Below are 21325 nucleotides of genomic sequence, written 5' to 3' on the forward strand. Positions count from 1 at the left end.
CGTGCCCTGGCGGGCCGTGCCGGGCCAGGCACGATTTCGATGGGCCGGGTCGTGCCGTGCCGGGCCGGCCCGTTTGGCCAGGTATGCTCCATGCCGGGGTCACCTCCAGCCACAGGAGCTCGAAGGCCAGCGCTAGGCTGCATCACCGCGGCCATCCCGGCGCTAGGGTGCGGTGGTTGGCGCTGTGGGCGCAGCGACGCGCGGGGCGCGGCGCGGGCGGGCCGACGCGATGGGCGAGGGCGCGGCGAGAATGGGCGGGCACGCGACGAGCAGACGCCGAGCGCCGGCGAGGGCGCGGGTGAGCATGGACGGGGGCGCGACGAGCGGTGACCCAGCGCTTGCGAGGGCGCGGCGAGGCGCGTGCAGGGAGAGAGGGCGCGGCGCGAGCGAGTAGGTGGGAAAGCAGGGCGGCCGGCGCAGGCGGGTGGCGAGGTGGGGCGAGGCGGCGCGGGTGCCGGGCGAGGGCGATGGCGCAACGGCCGGGCACGGGCGCGGGGGCTGGCGTGGCGACGCAGCAGCGGGCACGCAAGCAGGCCTAGGCGGCAGCGACCGACGTGCGAGCAGGCGTGGGCGGCAGCGGGGCGTGGCGAGCGGCCGGCGCGCAAGCAGGCATGGCGAGGCAGCGGCGGGTGCGCGAGAAGGCGCGGGCGATAGTGGGGCGTGGCGGGCGGCAGCGGCGGGCATGTGAGGACGGCAGCGAGGCGTGGCGAGCGGCAGCGGCCGACGCGCAAGCAGGTGCGGGCGGCAATGCTGCATTTTTCTGTTTTATTTTTCCAAAAAGTTTAAGTGTCCATTTGGGATGGGTATTTGCGTTGGGTACCATGATCTTCCGCCTGTCCGGCGTTGTTCGTCTGTCATTTTTTTTTTGCCTCAAACGAACAAAAAAGAAACAAAATTCGTGTCTGTTTGAGATCTAGCATTGGAATTTGCCTTATGTATATACACTTTATTTATTAATATATACTTTTTTGCGGGGTTATTAATATATACCATAGAACAATTGTCTATGGTCCAAGGTTCAATAAAAAATGGTCTTCTTTCGAAAAAAAAACACTCTTTTCAGGTCATCAGGTTTGATAAGTAAATCGAATGTAATGAGCCAGGAAAACATTCGTGTGAGAAAAGCGAGCGCGGCAAAAATATAGGGTAGGGTTTGAATAAGAAATGTGTGAATCGTGTTTATTCCCCGCCGTCTGATGCCACATGGACGGACAGATGCATGTAAGATGGCTCATTCATGTAGCTGCCACCCTATCCCGAACTTGCGAACGCCCCCATCCCCATGTCATCCCGAACTTGCTGCTCCGGCCTCCCGGCGACGCCTCGCCGGCAGGCGGGCCACCACACCCTCCCACTCCCGGCGGCTTGTGGCCTCTCCTTCGCCCCCGAATTCGGCTCTTCTAGCCGCCGCGGCCGTCCTCCTCCGTTCTGCTGCACCAGCACTGCGCGGACTCGGGTGGTCGCTTCTTGTTCCGGTAAAGATACCTAGCCTGCTTGGTAGACTGGTAGTAGCATACTAATTCAACCCATGCATTCATCCATGTTTTCCATTCAGTCGCACGAGGTCAGTACTCTATGTTAGGTTCCGCAGTGCACCTATCCTCCTGATACGGTGGTACCTGACCGACTTGGATGTCTAGTCTTCCCATGGACGGTTCTGCTCCAGACTTGAGATTCATGTCGAATTTCCATGATTCCGACGGATGGAATGTTCCTGAGCCTTGACATTCTACTCCACGCAGCACTTTCCAAGACGCACGAGTTCTATTGTGTTCTTGTATAGTTCCTCAGCAAGTTATGGTAATCCCCGAAAGCTACCAGCTAGCTGCCAGCAAGTCACAGTAATTCCTGAAAGCTACTAACTGCTGCCAGCTAGCAGTGTTGCCGCTTCCTGCCAAGTCTTGCGCTCTTGTTGTTTCATCGTGCGGTTTTTGCTCATCCCGAGGCATACACTCCTTAATTTCCAGCCGTTCTGGAGTTCCTGCTTACTACTTCAGTGAATTATAGACAGCATTGTCAGTTATTGTGGAATTTGATGGGCTGGGCTAGTGAAATTTTCCATATTGATGTTAGAATTAGCCTTCTTGTGATTGGATTCACCACGAAGAATGACACAACAAGGGCTCTCAAGTCTATTGTGGAATTGATCAAGACTAACACTCATTTTTCTCCGCATTGATGGGGACAGTTTTAGTATTCGTTAGTTATGAACTTTACAATGACCTGTTATTTAGAGTTCATGCAAACAGACAACATGTACCTAGAGACTACAAATTGGTAGTACACCGCTTTCATGAAAAATATTTTTCTCCGCAATGACTGTTTTTTAAGAAACATGGTACAGAAGAAAATGCTCATATGCATGCATGCACACTTTGGAGGTCATGCAAACAGACAAAATGTATGTAGAGAGTAGAGACTATTACAGATTGAACCCGCTTTCATGGAGATATTCCTGTGTTTGTCGAAGTAGACCACTGGTTTGGAAGTCGGTGCACAAGAGCTAATCTCCAAAACATCCGTACAGTTGAGATGTTCAAACTGTTGAACTTTGGTAAAATAAGTCTAGATACAACCATTTCGAGGACAAGTATTTCCGGACGGAGGGAGTACAAGTCTTCCATAGACTTGTTTTGACACATTGCATACTTTGAAGGCTTGCTGTCGCTAAAATCCACACTACAGACAATGTAAGTACTGATAGGATTGATGTGAACAGAAACTGGTTAGCTTGAAGAGAAGTCCTGATGTAGAAAGTCATGCAATCAGACAAAGTTTATGCGTAAAACAGATTGAACGTACCAATTGTGTCACTGTTCTACCTTTCAAAGTAGAAAGTTGTCATCCTGGAGTCCATGGCTCACTCCAAGAACATCGCCCCACTGTGCCACTGGCAGAGCTAAGAATTTCTTGTTTACTGTGTACTAAATGCTGACAAGTAAACCAGTGAACTATTGTAGAGTGTAGTAGAGACTAATTTCAGACAGCGGCATCATCAATACCTTTATTGTTACTCATGAATTTGCCACCTGTTTTCTGAAGCCTGACATGTGCTAATAATAATATGCATCTGCATTATTTGCCAAATACGCAAAGTACTAAACACAAACAATACTAGCAAACTTGCAATTCTTGAAGAGCTTCTTTTGTTTCCATGATCACTACTGCATGTCATCAAACTACATTTGTTTGCAAACTGCAAGTGAACTAAATATTTTTGCAGTTCCCAGGAGGAATGTACTATCCACACTGCTATCCGCTTCAACGGTGCTACTTCTCGGACCAAGAGAGATCACCTTAGCTGAGACCACCGGCGGTGCATTCAGGGAGTACATCGACACATTTGACGGCTACTCCTTCATATACCCAAAGGGCTGGATCCAGGTCAAAGGAGCTGGCGCGGACATATTCTTCAGAGATCCGGTCCTCCTGGACGTGAACATGTCCGTCGACATATCATCCCCTTCTTCGTCAACGTACAAGACGGTCGAGGACCTAGGCCCCCCTGAGAAGGCTGCAGAGGGAGTTCTGAAGCAGTATTTGACGGAGTTCATGTCGACCAGACTAGGTGTTCGACGCGAGTCGAATGTCTTGTCAGCGTCGTCCAAGGTCGCCAACGATGGCAAGCTCTACTACGAGGTCGAGGTAAATCAAATAGTCGATGCAGATATCATAGTCCGCTGTGATCAAGAAGTAGATTTGACTTATATTTCTACCCTGTTTGCTGGACCCTGCTTCTGAATTGCACAAATCATCATGAGAATCAAGATGCGTCTGCTTTCCAGGTGAACATCAAGTCGTACGCAAGCAACAATGAGCTAGCGGTGATGCCGAAAGACAGGGTGCAGAGCCTGGAGTGGGACCGGCGGTACCTGACAGTCCTCGGCGTCGAGAACAACCAGCTGTATGCGCTACGGCTGCAGACGCCGGAACGGTTGCTCTCGGAGGAAGAGGGAGACCTGAGGAGAGTCATGGACTCCTTCAGGGTCAACAAGATACAAGCGTAGTGCTAAAATGTGCCGCAGCAGCGAGCAATGTTTTGCCTGGAGATAACAGAATTTTGTATAGCCGACGCCATTCTTTATTCCCTGCCACTATCGTTTAATTTTCCTTGGCTTGCATAAGGGACTACATGTACTTCGTGTGCTGTATTATAGTAGCAAAAATAGTGTCAAAAAACATCGCGCATAAAAATACAGAGTATGCAACATTGAGATGAAATTTGAGAGTTTACTGAGGCAGAGATTTCTCAAGGTAACACCACAAAGTGTATATTTGCTCTTTTAGGCCGCCGTCTCTGTTGCACCGGCCCCTGGCCTCTCAAATGCCAAGGTGTAAAACACCTTATATGCAAGTGTATTTGTTGCCTATGCCTCAACTGATCATATCACGGGATTTACATGATTTCTACAGAGCGCAGACAGATCATACCACAGGATTTACACGCGTTCTGCAGACAGCAGTGGATCAAAACTTCAGTGCATTGTCATGGTGGTTTCAATCTAGTTACTTTTCGCAGCCTTTTTCCCTTTCTGCTTCTGCTTCTGCTTCAGTTGAGTGAGGCCAGGTGCGGTGATTTTGGCATTTCCAACAATCGCAGCAACCAATTCAGGATCAGTGCATGCCTTCATTAGTTCCTTCTCACGGTTCGTGGCATCAGGAATGTGCATGAATAAGCTCATAGCAGTTTTAGCGGCTGAAACCAACAAGCAAAGTGATCAGAACACCCCAAAAGAATGAAAAGATGCACAAAATGTTGTTACTTCCATGTTCAAGAATGAGTAGAAGATACCTTTTCCTTTCTTTGCAGTGCCTGGGGTGATCTTTACACGATATTTGTATGTCTGTAACGCGTTATAAGGTGCACATACAGGTACTGCATATAGCAAAATGTCACTTGCCACTGGAATTCCAGTTAAGTAGTCCAAATCAATCAACTTTTCTTTCTCTTCATCACCAAGTTCATTTATATCATCTTCATCCATGGCAATGCTGCCATCAACAGGAGTAGCACTTCTATCCATACCATCTCTGCTTCTACCAACGTTGACATCAGTCGGATCAACAGCTGATGTACTTTCAGGGCAATCACGAGATAGATGTCCAGACTTTTTGCATTTATAACAAACCTTTAATGAGTCGTCTTCGCCTGACAGGGTAAAAGGAATAACAGCTCAGCTGAGACAAGAATAGCCACTAACAGATTGCAATTCACGCCAATCATTTCAGTTCAGTATTTGGGAACAACATGAACAAACTACTGATATCTTGTCTCAAATGAAGATGATTAATGACCTTGGCAGTTTGGCACAGGTCCTCATAGTTATGGTATGGTGTAGAATTATAAGCACAAAATTGCAAATAAACCATAATAAGGAGAGAGTTGTGATAAGCACCAGTTGATGGTTTTGATTGTTTTGCAGTGGTATCTTCTCCATCCTGTGAAGGATTGTCCTTTTGTGAAGCCTTTCCAGAAGACTAGTATCAGGAGAAGAAGGTTGTCAGTTCCAATGACAAAAGGAGGAAAGAGTGCAACGGAAAAAAAAGTGTCAGTAGTGTTATTACCGCAAGCAAAGCCATACGGATTTCTCTTTCCTCTTCATCCTGCTCTGCATACTTCTCTTTGATCTTCTTAAGCTTGCCCTTCTGTCCACGACTTGTTTTAGGATTAGCAGCCTTTGTATTATCCTTGCCCTTTTCTTGCTGTGGGTTATCTGGCTTTTTGACAACTTTCTGAGGATCACTAGATTCACAGGCATTCTCACCCTTCTTAAGTTTTCTTCTCTCTGCTTTTGATACATATGGTTTCTCTCTTACCATTGATTTTTTCACATCAAGATCATCAGTGTCTTCTCCTAAACTTGAAAGACTGCTGACAAGCAAAGAGCTTTTACCTGACCCCTTGGCAGGGCCCAGACCAAGACTCTTATCAAGCAGATCCTCTAGTCGAGATGAAACGGAAGCATCAGTTCCACTGTTTTCCACTGCTTTCGTTTCAGCGACTTGTTGAGATTTGTCGGCGGTATCCACATTAGGCAGATTAGAATGGTTGGTATCATCATTCTGGTGAACGCCAGTATGATCCCTGCTTGATTCATTATCATGAGTTCCTTTGCTCATCTCATTGTCAGTAGCAAGTTTGTCATCCGATTCAGGATTACTTTGCTGCTTTTGAGGCTCTGCTTCGGTTTCTGGAAGGGTCTCATCCTCGCCCCTAATCCTCCTTTCATTTAGACGAGGCTCTGCTTCGGTTTCTGGAAGGGCCTCATCTTCACCCCTAATCCTCCTTTCATTTAGATGAGATGCCAAGCAACTCTCATCCAAACGGAAGAGGATACCAAAGCCCATAACAAGGGGGTGAGGTGGAAGGAAATTTTTCTTGCCACGGATCATAAAACTACCAACAGTGAGGTACTCGCCAGTGGGAGCTGTTTTGCTAACTTGATGAGGATACACCCACCAAGCACTTGTAACAATTTTTGAATCCCATGCTTTGCTGTGGCAAACCTGCAGAAAAGCTCATGGTCAATTGGCCTAATTTATATGAACACTCACTCTTCAAAAGCATTGCGTGATAACATAATCACATAACACACTGCATGATAACATAATCACATATTTGACTCACTGTGAAACATCCTGCTTGGTTCAATGTCAAGGGTGGTATTGGACTGTCAGGTTTGTGGTTCTTGATTATTGTACTGGAAGCTCCATGTAACTCCGCATGCACATACCTATTCAAGATTGGATATAAGCCAATAGCTTCTGTAAGAAAACCAAAGAATAAAAAGCATAGCACTGCTGTTTAAAACGTATGAGGTATGTCCATCAAGTAATGTTTTGATGATCGATTACATGCAAAATACCAGACAGAAGAAAAACAATGCACTGGTAATCTGGCAATAAGCTTACAAATGGGTGATAACTAACAGGGGTACTTACAAATCTCCTTTAGACATGTACCGCTTGACGACCAACTCATTTTGTTGAGCATCTCGGCCACTGACAATCAGGTAGTTTTCACTGCTGATAAACCAATTGAATTTCTCAAACCAGTGAACTTTCCTCATATGAGTGATTGCAGCCACAGTTTTTTCCTAAAAATGTCATGATATGAAGGTTCTTAAATATAATATAATTTAATATAATATACACAAGACAATGATTATTGGAATTATTACTGTATCTCTACTCTTATAAAAAACCGAGTTGGTGATGATGGTGTGCCTGCCATCTTGCAAGATAGACCGTTTGATCTATATCTGACGGATAGAAAGCAAACTATGGCAATTTTGCAAAAAGATACCCGCACCTCTCTCCACATTTGCAGATAAGGCCTTCCCTTGTTCATCCTTATCTCCCACAACCTCATTGTTGAGCAATTAAAAAAGGAAACCTCTGGAACAATCTGGCATGGTGGCCGCATGGGTTTTTACACTCCTCCTCACCCTATCTCTTCTCTTTCTCGAGATATCATTAGTTTTTACACATGGGATTACTTCCGCATGGGTCAATCACAACATGTGTTTTATAAAAAAAATGCATCTTGACGCTCCGTGCAATGCACGGGCATCTTGCTAGTAAGAGCATAATATTATCAGCATATGACACCACTAAACAGGCTAACGTACACGAATGAGTGGTTTAGATGACAGCTAAAGCTTTTTATTTGTTCATTTATATTCCACTAAGAAGAAAACCTGTCATTCAAGAGGAGGATATAGGATGAGGCTGGTTTGAACAGGCTTATGCACTTATAAAGAAAACTTAATCAACATGTTCTGATGAGAACTAAAATGTTAACATACAACTTCTGCTTGGTAATGCATACAAGTACACAGTACAGCTGTAAGTAAGAAACCTGAGCAAGCTGAAGACGTGTCTTCTTCTCGGCTGCTTTGAAAGCTTTCTCATGTGCAGTGATAGTTTTCTCTTGTTTGGTTTCCTGTTTTTTCTTCATTTCGTACCACCGTCTAGCATTTGCATGTGCTGAAAGTGATAAATCAATCTCAACCTAAAAGAAATGAAACAAAAGTGTATTATGAAAATCGGGAACATGGAGAAAGCGATAGTGGTAACTGAGTCACACAAGTAAAATCCAGGTACAATCTGCAAGCAAGGTCACATGCAGCATGTATCTAATTAGCCCCCTCATTTGCATGCTGATGCGCCCTTTTTGTGTAAGACATTAACTCTCCATCAATCAATCTTCAGTTGCTCAATTACGAAATAAATCTTCATGGGATTTTTTCATGCAACATAACAATAAATTAATACTACCTCCTTCCCAAAATAGATGACGTCCTAGGAGCATGCTCAAATTTATCTATCTTAGATGGCTACTTAACGATAAACTATTTAGATTTGTTAAACAAAATTTATACCATTAGATTTGTCATCAAAATAGTTTCACAACATTTTTTATACTTATTTACTTACATTCATACCAAGACTAATGATCAGAGTTGCTCACTGGAGAATCCGAGAATGCAATAAAATTTCATCTATTTTGGAATGGTGGGAGTAAAATAGTGTTGATGAGCAGCGGGCAGCTCTCCATAGGCATATGTACTTACAACTTAGTAAAACTGGCTGCCTAAAGAATTGCAAGACTAGAAACTTCACGTCATTCAAGTTAAGGTGGATAAATGAGGAGATTACTCAAGCAGTTCAGCATGGAGAACGTAAACTGAATCAATGGAACGCTAACACAAGTAAAAATAACAGGGGTCGACAATTCAATAATCCAAATAGAACTGTTTCTGACATATGACACCTTAGGTGAACCCCATAGACCAACATTGCCAATAAGATACATTTCAGGTGTTCAAAGAAAAACAGCATTTTCATGACACAGGAAATGTATATGTAACAAGCTAGTTGTTTGTGGAACATACCTTCTCAACAGGCGCAGTTTTCTCTTCCTCATCCATGTCATCAAGATTATTGCTAAGAAGTAGAGTAATGCAATTTTTTTCAAAACTGAGCTTATCAATTAGACCAGCTACTGGGTTTCCAGCCTTTTTCTCCTCTTTAATCATGCGAGCAAGAGCTTCCCAACTCATTCCATTTGCAAGGGAAACACGAACAGCTTTGATTGCTGCATCCACATCCTCCAAATTGTACTCGATTAGTTCTGCCATAGTGATGCAATGGTCTGCTTCCTTTCTCAATGTATGCACACGATTCTCCTGCATGGCAGAATGCATCAGCGGAGTAAATAGTGCATGTTTACAAGGAAATAAAATTCTCCAAATAGAAATCAAACTCAAGCAAATTATGAACTTGATTGCAAGCATGCATTGGAGAGTGAGGTGGGGGAACCTGATCCAACTTTATTTTGTTGAGCCTATGGACTGCTGAATCCTCTTTTGCTTTATGCTGTTGATTCACCCTTTGACTTTCTATTTTGCTGTAGAACTCATCTAGTGCATCATCAAATGTCTCAAATTTATCATATTCCCTTGACTTACATTGCGTCAGCAGGATAGGGCAATATTCATCATATACCTGTGTACAAGAACAATAAAATAGTAAGTACCTTGACATGGAATCCACCATATCAAATGCAAATGTACTGCTACCTAAATATAGGTCTGCAACGGACATCACTAATGAACAAAACAAAAAAACACAGGAATAACAATAGATACACCTTCTGGTTAGTAGAAGACCCTTCTGATGGTGTGACATTCTTCTTTGCGGTCATCTTATTCTGCATGAGTATGTACCCCTCGGGGATCCTTTGGCCAGAAATGATATCTACAAGCCAGTCCTCAAACCTTGCAACAGATTCTACTAGAGACTGAATAGTATGATCATCAAGACTGCTCTCTGGATCTTTCCCAACCTTTGTACTTGGAAGCAACCCAGCATCTAATATGATATGCTCCGCTAGTGCTGGACCATAAGGCAATGCCTCCCCAAGAAGTGTCTTCAGAGTAGCTTTATTTGATTGAGTGCCATTACTGGCTTTAGCATCTGAACCTGACTGCTTAAATTTTGCAGCAGACTTCTTTCCTGTTCTATTAGCTGGTTCTTCCAGTTTATCGGTAGCAGGCACTCCATCATTGGCGCATTCAGAAGGCTGCTGAGCATCAGCTGAACTAGGTGTAACTTGGGAAGATTCTTTATCATCGACTGTATTAGACAGCTTCAGTGTGTCTTTTAACTTTGTAAAGTCAGTCCTTTCAAAAGTACGGCAGGCTTCTACTGGATAGCGATGCCGTGACATGATAGCCAATCCTTTGTTGTCATCTCTGGAAGTTTTACAGTAGAAGATAAGTATAATAAACAAACAGTAAGCATAAGAATTTAAGAGAATAATCAAATTCTCGGATTGCAAACATATAATCGACGTTTTTTTGTCCTAAGTCCTCACTTGTGCAACAGCCTGTGAGAACGAAAATAGTACTGCACGAATTAGACAATAACCTGTGAGAACGTAGTAGTGTCATCACTGTGTATTCCGAATCTGTGAGAATGATATTTCCTTGTGCATACAGCTCAAGAATGATAAAGTGTGCATTACTGCCAAGTCCAAATTGAAAGAGGATCATCTGCAGTTCAAACAAAGACATCATTAAACGGCTGAACCCTCAGCAAGTACAATTCCACTAACTTCAAAGGATATTCAAGAGCAAATGAAATGTGAGGAGTACCCTATCATATCCCAGCATACGAACATCTTCAAGCCTCTTGCCACGAACGTGTTTCCGCAGCTTGAGAGTGAATCCAGAAGGTGTGGTGCTCTTATCACTGAAAAATAGGGACAAAAGGAGATTTGTACATTAATGTTCTGAAACAGTGGCATCAGATAAATATATACCAACAACGGTGAGCAGCATCTCACCGAACATATTGAGTGGTGTGCAGCCTGACACCACTTTCCATCAGCAACAAAACCTTCTCACTCTCCCCTGACTCGGTGATTCCACTGCTGTTCATCAGCTTGAAAAGATAAGTCTGTACAAGCACAAAAAGGCTTATGTAAAACATCACAGTACATATCAAAAACAGATACGGTGTGCAAGATTGCTAGAGCTTGAATGCATTCCACTAGAGGAGAGATGGTGCACTTGATTTCCAGCAGTTTCTTGGTGGAAACAGGTAAGTTTAAAAAGAACATTTGGTCCACCAGAAGCAAATATATTCCAGAAAAGGAGATGATGCACTGGATTGCCAGCAGTTCCTCCGCAGAAACAGCATATATTAAAAAAACATTGGTCCTCTAAAAGCGGAAGACAACACAACAATCTAATATCCCAATGAATTGCATGAAATGTGTACCGGCAGCCCGCATAACACGACAGACAGCACAAAGCACCATGAATCTAACCAATTTGGCGATTTTCACAACAAAACTTTCAGAGACTAAGACAACCAAATATTTACACAATCCAACACAAGGCAACCTCACAGCAATGTGGAATCGCCATCAGGGTAGCAACCCTACGCCAACCGTGTGTCCCATTTCCTTTCTAAATAGAGTAATTTGTTTGTTGGAACCTAGTGGCACCAGTGCTAAAGTGAACTGCACAAAGCTTTCCTGTACCAATCCAAGTTCCGACTGACTGTTCCGCCAAGTCAGAGAATAGCCCCCGGAGAAGCCACGTAGAAACCTACGCAAGCCTCCCAACCTGATCGTGCGCCGCATCTACCTCTACTCGCCTCCCTGGCGGCAAATAGCACGGTGAATCTATCCAATTTGGCAATTTTGATAACAGAATTTTCAGAGACTAAGACAATCAAATATTTACACATCCAACACAAGGTAACCTCACGGCACCCAGAATCGCCATCAGGGCAGAATAACCATCAGCTAAGCAATCCTACCCCGGCTGTTTGTTCAGATTCATTTCCAAATAGAGTAATTCGTTCGTTGGAACCCCGCCAGTGCTAAAGTGAACTACACAAAGCCTTCCAGTACCAATCCAAGTACCGCCAAATCGGAGCACAGCCCCCGGGGAAGCCACGTAGAAACCTACACAAGCCTCCCAAGCTAATCGTCGTGCGCCGTATCTACTCGCCTCCCCGGGAGGCCGGCTATGCCGCTAGTGTTCCGCACCTAGGGTTTGACGAAAGCGGAAGAGCTGGGAGGGGAGCGGGGATGCGGCGTGGGGACTGGACGACCGACCTTGGGGGTGATGTCGTAGACGTTGGAGAGGCGCATGCCGATGAGGCGGCGGAGGCACTTGACCTCCGCCGCCACGTCCGCCGTCGTCATCCGCGCCTTCACCATCTTCGCCGCCGCAGCCGATGCCTTCCTGCTTCCTTCCTTGCGGCCGAGGTTGGGGGTTCTCTTCTCCCTTTGCCTTCGACCTCGACTCGTCGCGTCGAGTTGTCAAGTCTCAAGTGTGCGCTCACTCACTGGGCTGTCTTGGGCTTACAGAGGTGCCAACGCATGCCTCTCTTAGGCCCATATTGTCGTCTCTCTCGTTGGGTGGCCCGGCCTCTGATATGATTCTGTCTCGTTGGGTAGCGCGGCCGCTGGCCCATTTTGCTTACCATTGCAAATCTAGCCACTGAAATTACAGTTTGAATTGTACTTTTTGCTAGAGAAGTTTGAATTGTATTTTTTTAACACAGTTTGAATTGTAATTTGTGGCTGGATTAGCAATGGATCAAGTTACATTCTAATATTACAACAACAACAACAACAACAAAGCCTTTAGTCCCAAACAAGTTGGGGTAGGCTAGAGGTAAAACCCATAAAATCTCGCAACCAACCCATGGCTCTGGCACATGGATAGCAAGCTTCCACGCACCCCTGTCCATAGCTAGCTCTTTGGTGATACTCCAATCCTTCAGGTCTCTCTTAACGGACTCCTCCCATGTCAAATTCGGTCTACCCCGCCCTCTCTTGACACATTCTAATATTAATAATTTTATCATTTTTAAAATCAATTTAATTTTAAATATTAATAATTTAAAATTAAAATGATTTTAAAAATGATAAAATTAGGTTGCTTGTTCACTAAAAAAACATCCCTGACAAAAAAAAACATCCCTGTTAGCAGGCAATTGTTTTTCTATGGTTCTAGCTTTTCCCAGAGAGTAGCCTAGAAAGAAACACAAATAGAATTATTGATCCGTAGAATATTTCACTGCAATTTCCAGTTATTGGGTTGCATACAATCATCAAGAGGTGTGTATATGTCATGTAATTAATAATTTCCACTGGACAAGTAAAAAATTGTAGTCAATAAAGTCTCGGAAACAACAAGGCTGTTACAAGACCAAAGTTATCATGTTCAAACTCTAGCATGTGTAACACTCCAAAACTCTATCCTTCTCATTTAATAGATGAGGCAAATCTTTTGTCTCCGTTTCGGAAAAAAAAAAAACTCTAGCATGCGTTAATCAACAAAAAATTACATAAGATATATGAGGTGGAACTGGAAGACGGAAAGGGTTTCCGCCAACCCATTCCTACCAAAAGAACAGAACTGAAATCACATGCCATTTCTGTTTCGCATCAATTGGTCCATTTTCCAGCAGATGTAGGAGCAACTTCCAGAGTTCCAAATGGGGTCTTCGAGTATTTAGTTGCCACAGTCGATCATTCCCAACATGAAAAATCTTCAACGACCAAAATATAAAACATTGGTAAGAGCAGTCCACACTCCCATGGAGTACTCAGCTAATCATGGCACCGGGGCAGCGAGTTTCAGCGTCTCAGAATGAATACCCTTCGTGAACCCTGCAGATGAAACTAGGCTAAGTGAGATTTTTTTTCCTAAAAATACCAGGAATAACTGGCAAACTGAGAAAGATGAAATTTTACTATGAATCAACTAGTAATGATAAGATCCTGCTTATAAATTAGCAGTAGCAGAATGTAACATCAAGTGGTGGAAAAATGTTTGTGGACACTGAACAAATGGGAAGACAAAATACTGATAGTAGCACCAACACCAGAGCAAAACCATGATATAGTTTACTAAACTGTCTGATTGTGGACAATCCTTGCACCACTCAGGAAGTGGGAAGAAATACATATGATGAGGTTTCTCAGAAGAAGAAAAAAAGATGCATATGATGCGCAAGTAGCAGCAACCGATCTGGTTTCTCAATGAACAAAAATTGCACTGAATATGCAATATCAATTAACAAAGAATCAATCTGTATTTGCTCACATTTTCCTATAGAAGCAGTCCATATAATTGTTGCAACTCCAATGGTCCAGCGTACTTGCATACTTTTTCCACACACAATTACTTCCAAAAGTAATAGCTTTTTTTCTTTTCGCGAATATGCGCGGAGCGTATCATTCCATTGATAGAAGGGGAGAACAAACAGTGGCAAACCTCATGATCTAGGTCATTCGTTCATACATAATTCATCCAAAATCAATCTTTAAATTTCCGCAGCAACGCGCGGGGAAATCACCTAGTATATCCAAAATTTTAGAACACAAATTGTATGTGGTTTCCATGCCCATCCTACATGCCTACTCCAGTCTCTACCCCTCTAAGTGCCCCAAACAGTAATATATCTGAAATATACAGCAGTTGTGGCCTACGAGAATGAATAGTACCTCGGTGATGTGTTATGCACTCAATTGTCGGAATCAACCTCCTCTGCCAGTTTATGATCCCCATCCTTAACAATTTCCTCTTCATCCCATCTACTCATTTCAAGAGTGAGCTCATCTGAAAGACAGCCAGCTGCATTCTTGACGGCATCCTCCAAGGCCTCCACCTCCCTAACCTTCGCGCTATAACAAACTATCTCAACGTGGAGATGCTTGAGCGAATAGAGGTTCTGTATGCCGAAATCAAGACCACCACTCAAAGGGAACACATCATGCGCATTAAATGGAACCCGGAGCTTCTCAAGTTCAGGCATGGCTCCTGCTTCAAATACCAGCCCTGTCCCGCTGTCCCAGCAAGTGAAGTAGAATTCCTTCAGGAATCGGAATCCATTGCTGCTGATTATGAGCCTTTCTTTAGGCCTTGCTGTTCTTGAAGATATCCAGAGAAATAATAGAGATGGAAGGTCCCCAAGGATTCGGAATGTTTCCTCATCCACTGGATCAACGTAGATGCCTAGGTAAGAGAGGTGGTCAAGTGAGGCTACCCACTTTGGGATTCTGGGGAAATAGTATTCTGTAGAGATCTCAAATCTCTGTAGCAGACGAGGAGGAGGAAACCAAGAGTCAAGTAAGAAATCAAGGGAACAGAAATTGTAGCTTTGAATTTGTATGGTTCGAAGGTTGAGCATGCCTAGTTTGCAGAGGGACATGACCAAGTTATCTGTATAAGCTTTCATGCCACCATTTGTATTACTTATGTGCCAATTCAGGTTCAGACCAAGTATCCTTAGTTTGGTCAGTGTGCCCAACTCCTGCAAAGAAGACGGAGAGGTGTTCTGATTGATCTCAACCTCTGATAGTTCCCGAAGAGCTTGCATATTCCCAATCCTTTCAGGTAACTCTGTACAATTAACCAATAAACATGCCAGCTTCTGTAGTTGAACAATATTCACTGGCAACTTTTTTACCCATGTCCATCTTAAGTCTAAGGTCTGTAAATTCTGCAACTCTCCTAATTGTTCAGGAAGTGCGGTGATTCTTCTTACATCGAGTCGCAGATACTTCAGCTGAGAAAGCCTGCTTATGTGTTTAAGATAATTGTGTTCCAAAACCTCTCTATTTTCTAGATCCAGCACTCTTACGGAATGAAACTTTGAAAGAGAAAGCATATGTTCAGCTTCAGCACATCCAAAGATAGTGAGGGATCGAACATGAGAGACAATCATGTTTGATGGTACCATAATATGTTCTTGAGCATGATAGTTCAGGGATAGTCGACGAACCTTATCATACGGCAATGAGTTGAGTTTTTTATCACCAGAAAATGTCACAAAATTTTCTTCAATTGACTTGGATATTATTAGGTCAAGAATCATATCATGGACACGGCAAGCATCAGCTCGACCATCATACTGGATTTCAACTGGTTCAATCAAGCTTCTGTTGATCAGCTCAATGAAATAGCCTTCTCCTACTTCCTCCAGATCCTGTCCACCTGCTGGATTGATGAAACCTTCAGCAATCCATCTCCTTACCAGCCGATCCCTCTTGATCTCATAATCTTCAGGGAATATACTTAGATATAGCAAACATGTCTTCAAATGGTAGGGGAGATCATTGTAACTAAGGAACAATATTTTTTTCATCTCTTCCATGTCTAAATCCTTTTCAAGTGCTGAACCAATAGAATTCCGTATCCTCAGCCATTCTTCTTTGGTACTAGCTTTATTTGCCAATAAGCTAGCTACTGTAATGATCGCCAATGGCACGCCACCACATTTTTTTAATATTTCATCTGAAACTTCCCTCAGTTGAAGAGGGCATCCACCTTCAGAGCCAAACGCTCGTTTGAAAAATAAGCTCTTAGAGTGAGTTGCACTAAGAGGCTTTATTTCATACACACGATCATGGTGCTGAGAGCTGCAATACTTGGCTACGGTGATGATACGCGTTGTTGTAAGTATTCTGCTGGATGAATTATTTTCAGGAAAAGCACATTTGATTGTTCTCCATACTGGTGTGCCCCATATATCATCGATTACTATGAAGTACCTATCACAAACTTTACAAGTTAAAACATGTATTCCTAAAGCTGCAACCGGTGAAGCAGTAGTAAGCAAAGCGTACATATATTATCCTATGGATGAAATTGATGTAGCATTAACACAAAGTTCATACGAATGTATAATAAATTAGTGATGACACCACATGCATATTAGACCAAAATAAGATTGCCATGAGTAAATAAGGTTGCATACCTTTTATGCTTGAGGAACTGTCTTATTTTGTTGATGAGTTGCTGCTCATCCCATGCTTCATTGCTGGTGCACTCTTGCCAGCAGATCTGAGAGAGTATATTTCTCAAAATCTTCTTCAGATCAGGTTTTTGGGACACCGACACGAAAGCTTGATATTCAAATTGCCCTTCGAGCTTCTGGTACACTTGATTAGCGAGAGTAGTCTTTCCAAGGCCTCCAAATCCAACAATGGACACCACCTTTAGCTGCTGCGCCGTTGAACATTCCCCTTCTGTTAGCAACTTGATGAGTTTATCCCTTGGGCCATCGATGCCAATGAGCCTCGTCATCTCCGTGAAAAATGCTGGTAAGCGGGGATCTATGCTTGTCCTACTCAGCCTGGAGAAAACATCATCAACCTTGTACCTCACACGCCGACTACTAACCTCAATAGCTCTTTGTTTGAGAACTTTGATTTTCTTGGCCATCCGATGGCGTGTCTTGGAATTTGTCATTAAATCCATGCACCTGCTCAGGAGTCCCTTGCAGCCACGGGATTTGCGGCTGGACTCGGCACCCAGGGACAGCATGAAACTGTCAATGCCACCCTCGATGTCGTAGGACAGCTCCCGCACTGCCTTAATCCAGCACTTGGACAGCTCATCAGGGTCCTCAAACTCGGATATCTTCTTCAGGAAAGCATGAATGCTCTCAAGCTCAGCTTTAAGGAACATGATATCACCCTTCACACTGGTGAGAAGTTTATATTCATCAGAGAGCAAAGCACCCAGCTTCCGTAGCACAGAACCCATGGCCCCATGTGTTGCACATACAGTGGCCTCCATCACCCTGTCTCTGGGCTTAAGTTTTTGTGTCCCTGCCACTTTGAAGGTTCAAGCCTTTTATACACGCATAACCTTTCAAAGTATGCATAAACAAGACATTAAAATGATTGCTCAAGTGAAGACGGCATAGCGAGTGAGCAGGTCAGGTGCCCGCAGAATCTTACCATATAAAAAGCACAGATGGTACAAAGCACATTTCAAAAGCAGTCAAGTTGTCAAGAAGGAAAGGAAGTGTGAATTGCCTGCACCACGATTGCAAAGTCAGTCGTTTAGTCAAGAGAAGAAGTCATAAGCCACCAAATGAGAAGACTATTAACGTATAACGATATCAACATTCCAATAATCTAGGAGTATATCAAGTGGAAAGATATAAATCACCATAGATCCACCTAAACTAGTAAATGAAAGAAAGGGCAGGGCAATAAAGCTAAACAAAAGGAATAGGTTTCTTCCTCACATGCTAAACATGGTACCGGTCTCGAGACCAGTGAACCTGACAAGGTTGGGATTATGGCTCTGAAGAGCGAAGGTAGGCCAGCCATGGTGTCTGATGTAAGAGGGATGAAGACAGAGACCGTGATTAGATCTTTACTACAGTTTATTCTTCTCATTGCTTAATTGATGAAGCCTACATGGTGTGTCCCTTTTGTGGGCAAAAATCGTCTTGAACACCAAGAACAGAATTACCACTTTCCTACTAAACCATATCTCCATCATCATATTTAAATTAATCTTTCCTAACCATATGTGCACATGATTTCGAAGGTTTAACTTTGACCGCCGATTTGATACAAAGTCGACACAACTGGAAAGTGTTTTTCAATCCAACAATATGAATTTATATAACGTAATCGACGTGTTGTCGAACAAAGTCTTAATCAAAGACAATTCTTGGGAAGTATGTGCACCTTAGATTTCTGGGCGGAGGAAGTATCTTCCCTTTACCAGATAACTTCCCCTAGTTACTTGGAGAAAATATTGTCAACATGCGCCTCCGTGCGCTCCTCTGCCCATAACAGGAGCAAATAAGTAATGATCACCTACCACGAGGTAATATGTGATTACTTCAGCGGCCAATGCCAGATTAGTAAATTAACACAGTTGTGCAAATATGGACTTTGCTACATTAGTCCACGACTCCACACACTAACCACCATAGCAAATATAAAACTGGGAAGCGGACAAGGTTAGGAAATTTTCTTGAGCAAAAACAAAAGGCAGTGGAAATTTCTTGTGTGGACACCCAAGACTATTTGTTAGGAGGTCAGACTCAGCTTCGAGGAACATGACATCGCCATTCACATTTGTAAGAAGATCGTAATATGTTTCTCTGAAGAGAAGATTGTACTCCAGATCGCCATTCACATTCCCAGAAGCAAATGTGGCACCATTTTCAGCTACCTCGGTCGATCAGAATTATTTTAAAAACTAATCACTTCATTGGTGAAACCAAAAGGTAAATTAAGCTAAACAAGACAGTGATTCAGTAACTGAGCTGTTGTGCCGAGTGAAGTTTCTAGGAATGTGAAAGAGAAGAACAAATTGCACAAAGAAGAACTGAAGACCGGTCACTGTCAAAAGGAGAGAATTTCAACACACAGGAAAGAATAGAAGTGTGCAGATTCATTACCTCATATCACGGCATCATCAGTCACCAATCATCTACCTCAGCCAGTAAAAACCATCCAAAAAGGGAAAAGGCATCAGTGACCGAATGACAAAAGGCAAATTAAGCTGAAGGGGACGGTGTATCGAGCATGCGATTTCTTTGAGGTTACCCCCGGAAGCACGATCCGTCAGCAGAGCCGCCGAAGGTAGATCTTCCCACGGATACGATGTATCTCCAAGATAAGGGATCCTCGAAGAAAGGAGATCGTCTTGGTCCGATTGCCCAGCCAGTTAAACATCAGGGGATCCCCGTGACAAAAATAATAAGAAGAAGAGGCAGGATGAACGCGGCACGAATTGCTGGCGTTGTGGCAGTAGAAGTTCGCCGGATGCAGTAGATGTACAGGCAGTGGTAGCGGGATAGGAGCGGGGAGCAACGGCACGGCACAAGGCAGGGGGGCGGCGTAGGTTGCCATCGCCGTCGTCGGAGAAGTTCGCCGGAGAGAGAGGGGGAAGAAGATGCTTGGGCTGTTGGGCTAACTATACTGGGCCTTCCCTAAAGAAACTAATAATACCGGGGGGTCCATGGAGGGAGCTCCTATACAGCGCCGCCTTGCTGGGCCGGCCCACTAACGCGCAAAGCCAGCGAAAAACAAAATCCTAAAAGAAAGTTTATGCTCCCACGAATCGAACTTACGCGGACCCTCAAAAAAAAAAAACGAATCGAACTTACGCCACATGCATAGTACACCCGCTCGGCAAACCAATACGGCTACCTATTACTTCCTCCGTTCTAAAATAGATGACTCAATTTTATATTAACTTTGATATAAAATTAATATAAAATTGAGTCATTTATTTTGAAACGGAGGGAGTACTAGTTATCAGTTGAAACTTGAGAATTCCTAAGGACTAGTGGCTGTGCGGTTCCAAATAATTGAAAGTTCATAAATTTTAGAACTGTTTTCAGATTTTTTTCAGAAAAGAAAAGGCTCGCGTATTCAAAAAAGTTCACGAATATTGAAAACATTTCACAAAATTTAAAAAAGACCATTAATTTAAGAAAAGTTCATGAGTTTGAAAAAAGTTCACAAGTCTAAAAAAAGTTCATGGATTTGAAAAAGTTCACGAAATACAAAAATGTTCAAGGAAATTGGAAAAAGTTAACTAATTTGAGAAAAAAATTCATGAATTTGAAGAAAAAAATCCATCAATTCTTTAAAGAAATTTCATTAAATTGACAAAAAGTTCATCAACCTTCAAAAGAGTTCATTGAATTTGAAAAATATTTCACTGATTTTGAAAAAGTTCAATAAATTTGAAAAAAGTTCATAAAATTTTAAGAAAAATTATCAGATTTGAAAAAAAGTTCATCAAATTTGAAAAAAAATAATCCATTTTGAAAAAAGGTTCACGAATTTTACAATAACCACACATTAAGAAAATAAAAAAGGAATGGAAAAAAGAAAAAGAATAAACCGAACTAAAGAAAGAAATAAAATAATAAAAAACAAGTTAATGTAACAAGAGCATTTTATGGCCTGGTGGTTTGAACGCAGTGTGGGCAACCGAAGGGTTGCAAGTTTGACTCTTCGTTACTCCTGCACTTTTTTTGACCTCCTTTAAAGAAAGGAGATAAACTAGAATGTCCCGAGCCCATCAAGACGCGCCATTCAAAATATAATTTTCTACAGCGTGAAAAATTTTGAACTTTTTTTGTGGATATACATACATATGCATATATACTACCTATGTGTAAAATTTAATACTAACATCATACTTTCACACGTGGCGTACAAGAAAAGACAAATACCTATTTCCAAAATGGGCTGGCTTTTTTTTGTTATTGGGCTGGAAATTTTCTGTACAGCCTACAAATCACAATATCTTCAAATGATTTTTCACATGCTCGTGGTGAACGCATATAAGTCTTCATGGAATTTTTTAAATTTTTTTCAAAACTTTTAAATATGATTTTCTTTTTTTTTTCAAAAAAGGGCTCCAAGGAGCCCGGGTCTTACTAACAAACTAGGGGTCAGACTCTGCATCCCCTAGGGCTGCTCCATTTCTGACCCATTAGCAATCAGCTATTTCAATCA

General features: G+C 42.9%; 3 protein-coding genes across 10 annotated transcripts; 1 reads left to right on the forward strand and 2 right to left on the reverse strand.

The window, feature by feature from the left end:
* Positions 1–1210: 1210 nt before the first annotated feature.
* On the forward strand, positions 1211–4258 carry PPD1 (Photosystem II reaction center PsbP family protein). The gene is made up of 3 exons (XM_048672704.2): positions 1211–1475; positions 3224–3645; positions 3786–4258. The coding sequence occupies exons 1-3, from the start codon at positions 1283–1285 to the stop codon at positions 4005–4007; spliced, it is 837 nt and encodes a 278-aa protein (XP_048528661.2). The 5' UTR covers positions 1211–1282; the 3' UTR covers positions 4008–4258.
* On the reverse strand, positions 4189–12343 carry EMB1441 (zinc knuckle (CCHC-type) family protein). The gene is made up of 14 exons (XM_048672703.2): positions 12137–12343; positions 10853–10965; positions 10662–10758; positions 10435–10559; positions 9656–10259; positions 9325–9510; positions 8898–9191; positions 7862–8014; positions 6943–7097; positions 6629–6734; positions 5566–6507; positions 5397–5478; positions 4793–5149; positions 4189–4696 (listed from the first exon to the last, which is right to left on the reverse strand). Exons 1-14 carry the CDS (start codon positions 12239–12241, stop codon positions 4503–4505), a joined length of 3513 nt encoding a protein of 1170 aa, XP_048528660.2. The 5' UTR covers positions 12242–12343; the 3' UTR covers positions 4189–4502.
* Positions 12344–13156: 813 nt separating this feature from the next.
* LOC125508116 (disease resistance protein RGA5) lies at positions 13157–19778 on the reverse strand. Of its 8 annotated transcripts, none has more exons than XM_048672711.2 (7): positions 19397–19778; positions 19249–19280; positions 18527–18624; positions 17783–17860; positions 16795–17690; positions 14540–16588; positions 13157–13702 (listed from the first exon to the last, which is right to left on the reverse strand). In XM_048672711.2, the coding sequence occupies exons 5-6, from the start codon at positions 17616–17618 to the stop codon at positions 14560–14562; spliced, it is 2853 nt and encodes a 950-aa protein (XP_048528668.2). In that variant the 5' UTR covers positions 17619–17690; positions 17783–17860; positions 18527–18624; positions 19249–19280; positions 19397–19778; the 3' UTR covers positions 13157–13702; positions 14540–14559. The 8 variants fall into 8 exon arrangements, with proteins under 8 accessions (XP_048528668.2, XP_048528667.2, XP_048528663.2 ...); XM_048672710.2 differs by having other exon boundaries at positions 18527–18658; XM_048672706.2 differs by having other exon boundaries at positions 19249–19778.
* Positions 19779–21325: the final 1547 nt, after the last annotated feature.

Source organism: Triticum urartu, chromosome 5A, assembly GCF_056163025.1.
Source record: "Triticum urartu cultivar PI428250 chromosome 5A, HENAU_Tu73, whole genome shotgun sequence".
NCBI lineage: Eukaryota > Viridiplantae > Streptophyta > Magnoliopsida > Poales > Poaceae > Triticum > Triticum urartu.

Coding starts and splice junctions, on each gene's coding strand:
- PPD1 (XM_048672704.2), top strand. CDS start 1,283: ATGTCATCCCGAACTTGCTGCTCCGGCCTCCCGGCGACGCCTCGCCGG. Junction 1,476..3,223: donor GGTGGTCGCTTCTTGTTCCG/GTAAAGATACCT, acceptor ATATTTTTGCAG/TTCCCAGGAGGAATGTACTA. Junction 3,646..3,785: donor AGCTCTACTACGAGGTCGAG/GTAAATCAAATA, acceptor TCTGCTTTCCAG/GTGAACATCAAGTCGTACGC.
- EMB1441 (XM_048672703.2), bottom strand. CDS start 12,241: ATGGTGAAGGCGCGGATGACGACGGCGGACGTGGCGGCGGAGGTCAAG. Junction 10,560..10,661: donor GTATGCTGGGATATGATAGG/GTACTCCTCACA, acceptor TTTGAACTGCAG/ATGATCCTCTTTCAATTTGG. Junction 5,150..5,396: donor ACAATCAAAACCATCAACTG/GTGCTTATCACA, acceptor TTACCCTGTCAG/GCGAAGACGACTCATTAAAG.
- LOC125508116 (XM_048672711.2), bottom strand. CDS start 17,618: ATGGAGGCCACTGTATGTGCAACACATGGGGCCATGGGTTCTGTGCTA. Junction 16,589..16,794: donor CAGTTCCTCAAGCATAAAAG/GTATGCAACCTT, acceptor AGTTTGTGATAG/GTACTTCATAGTAATCGATG.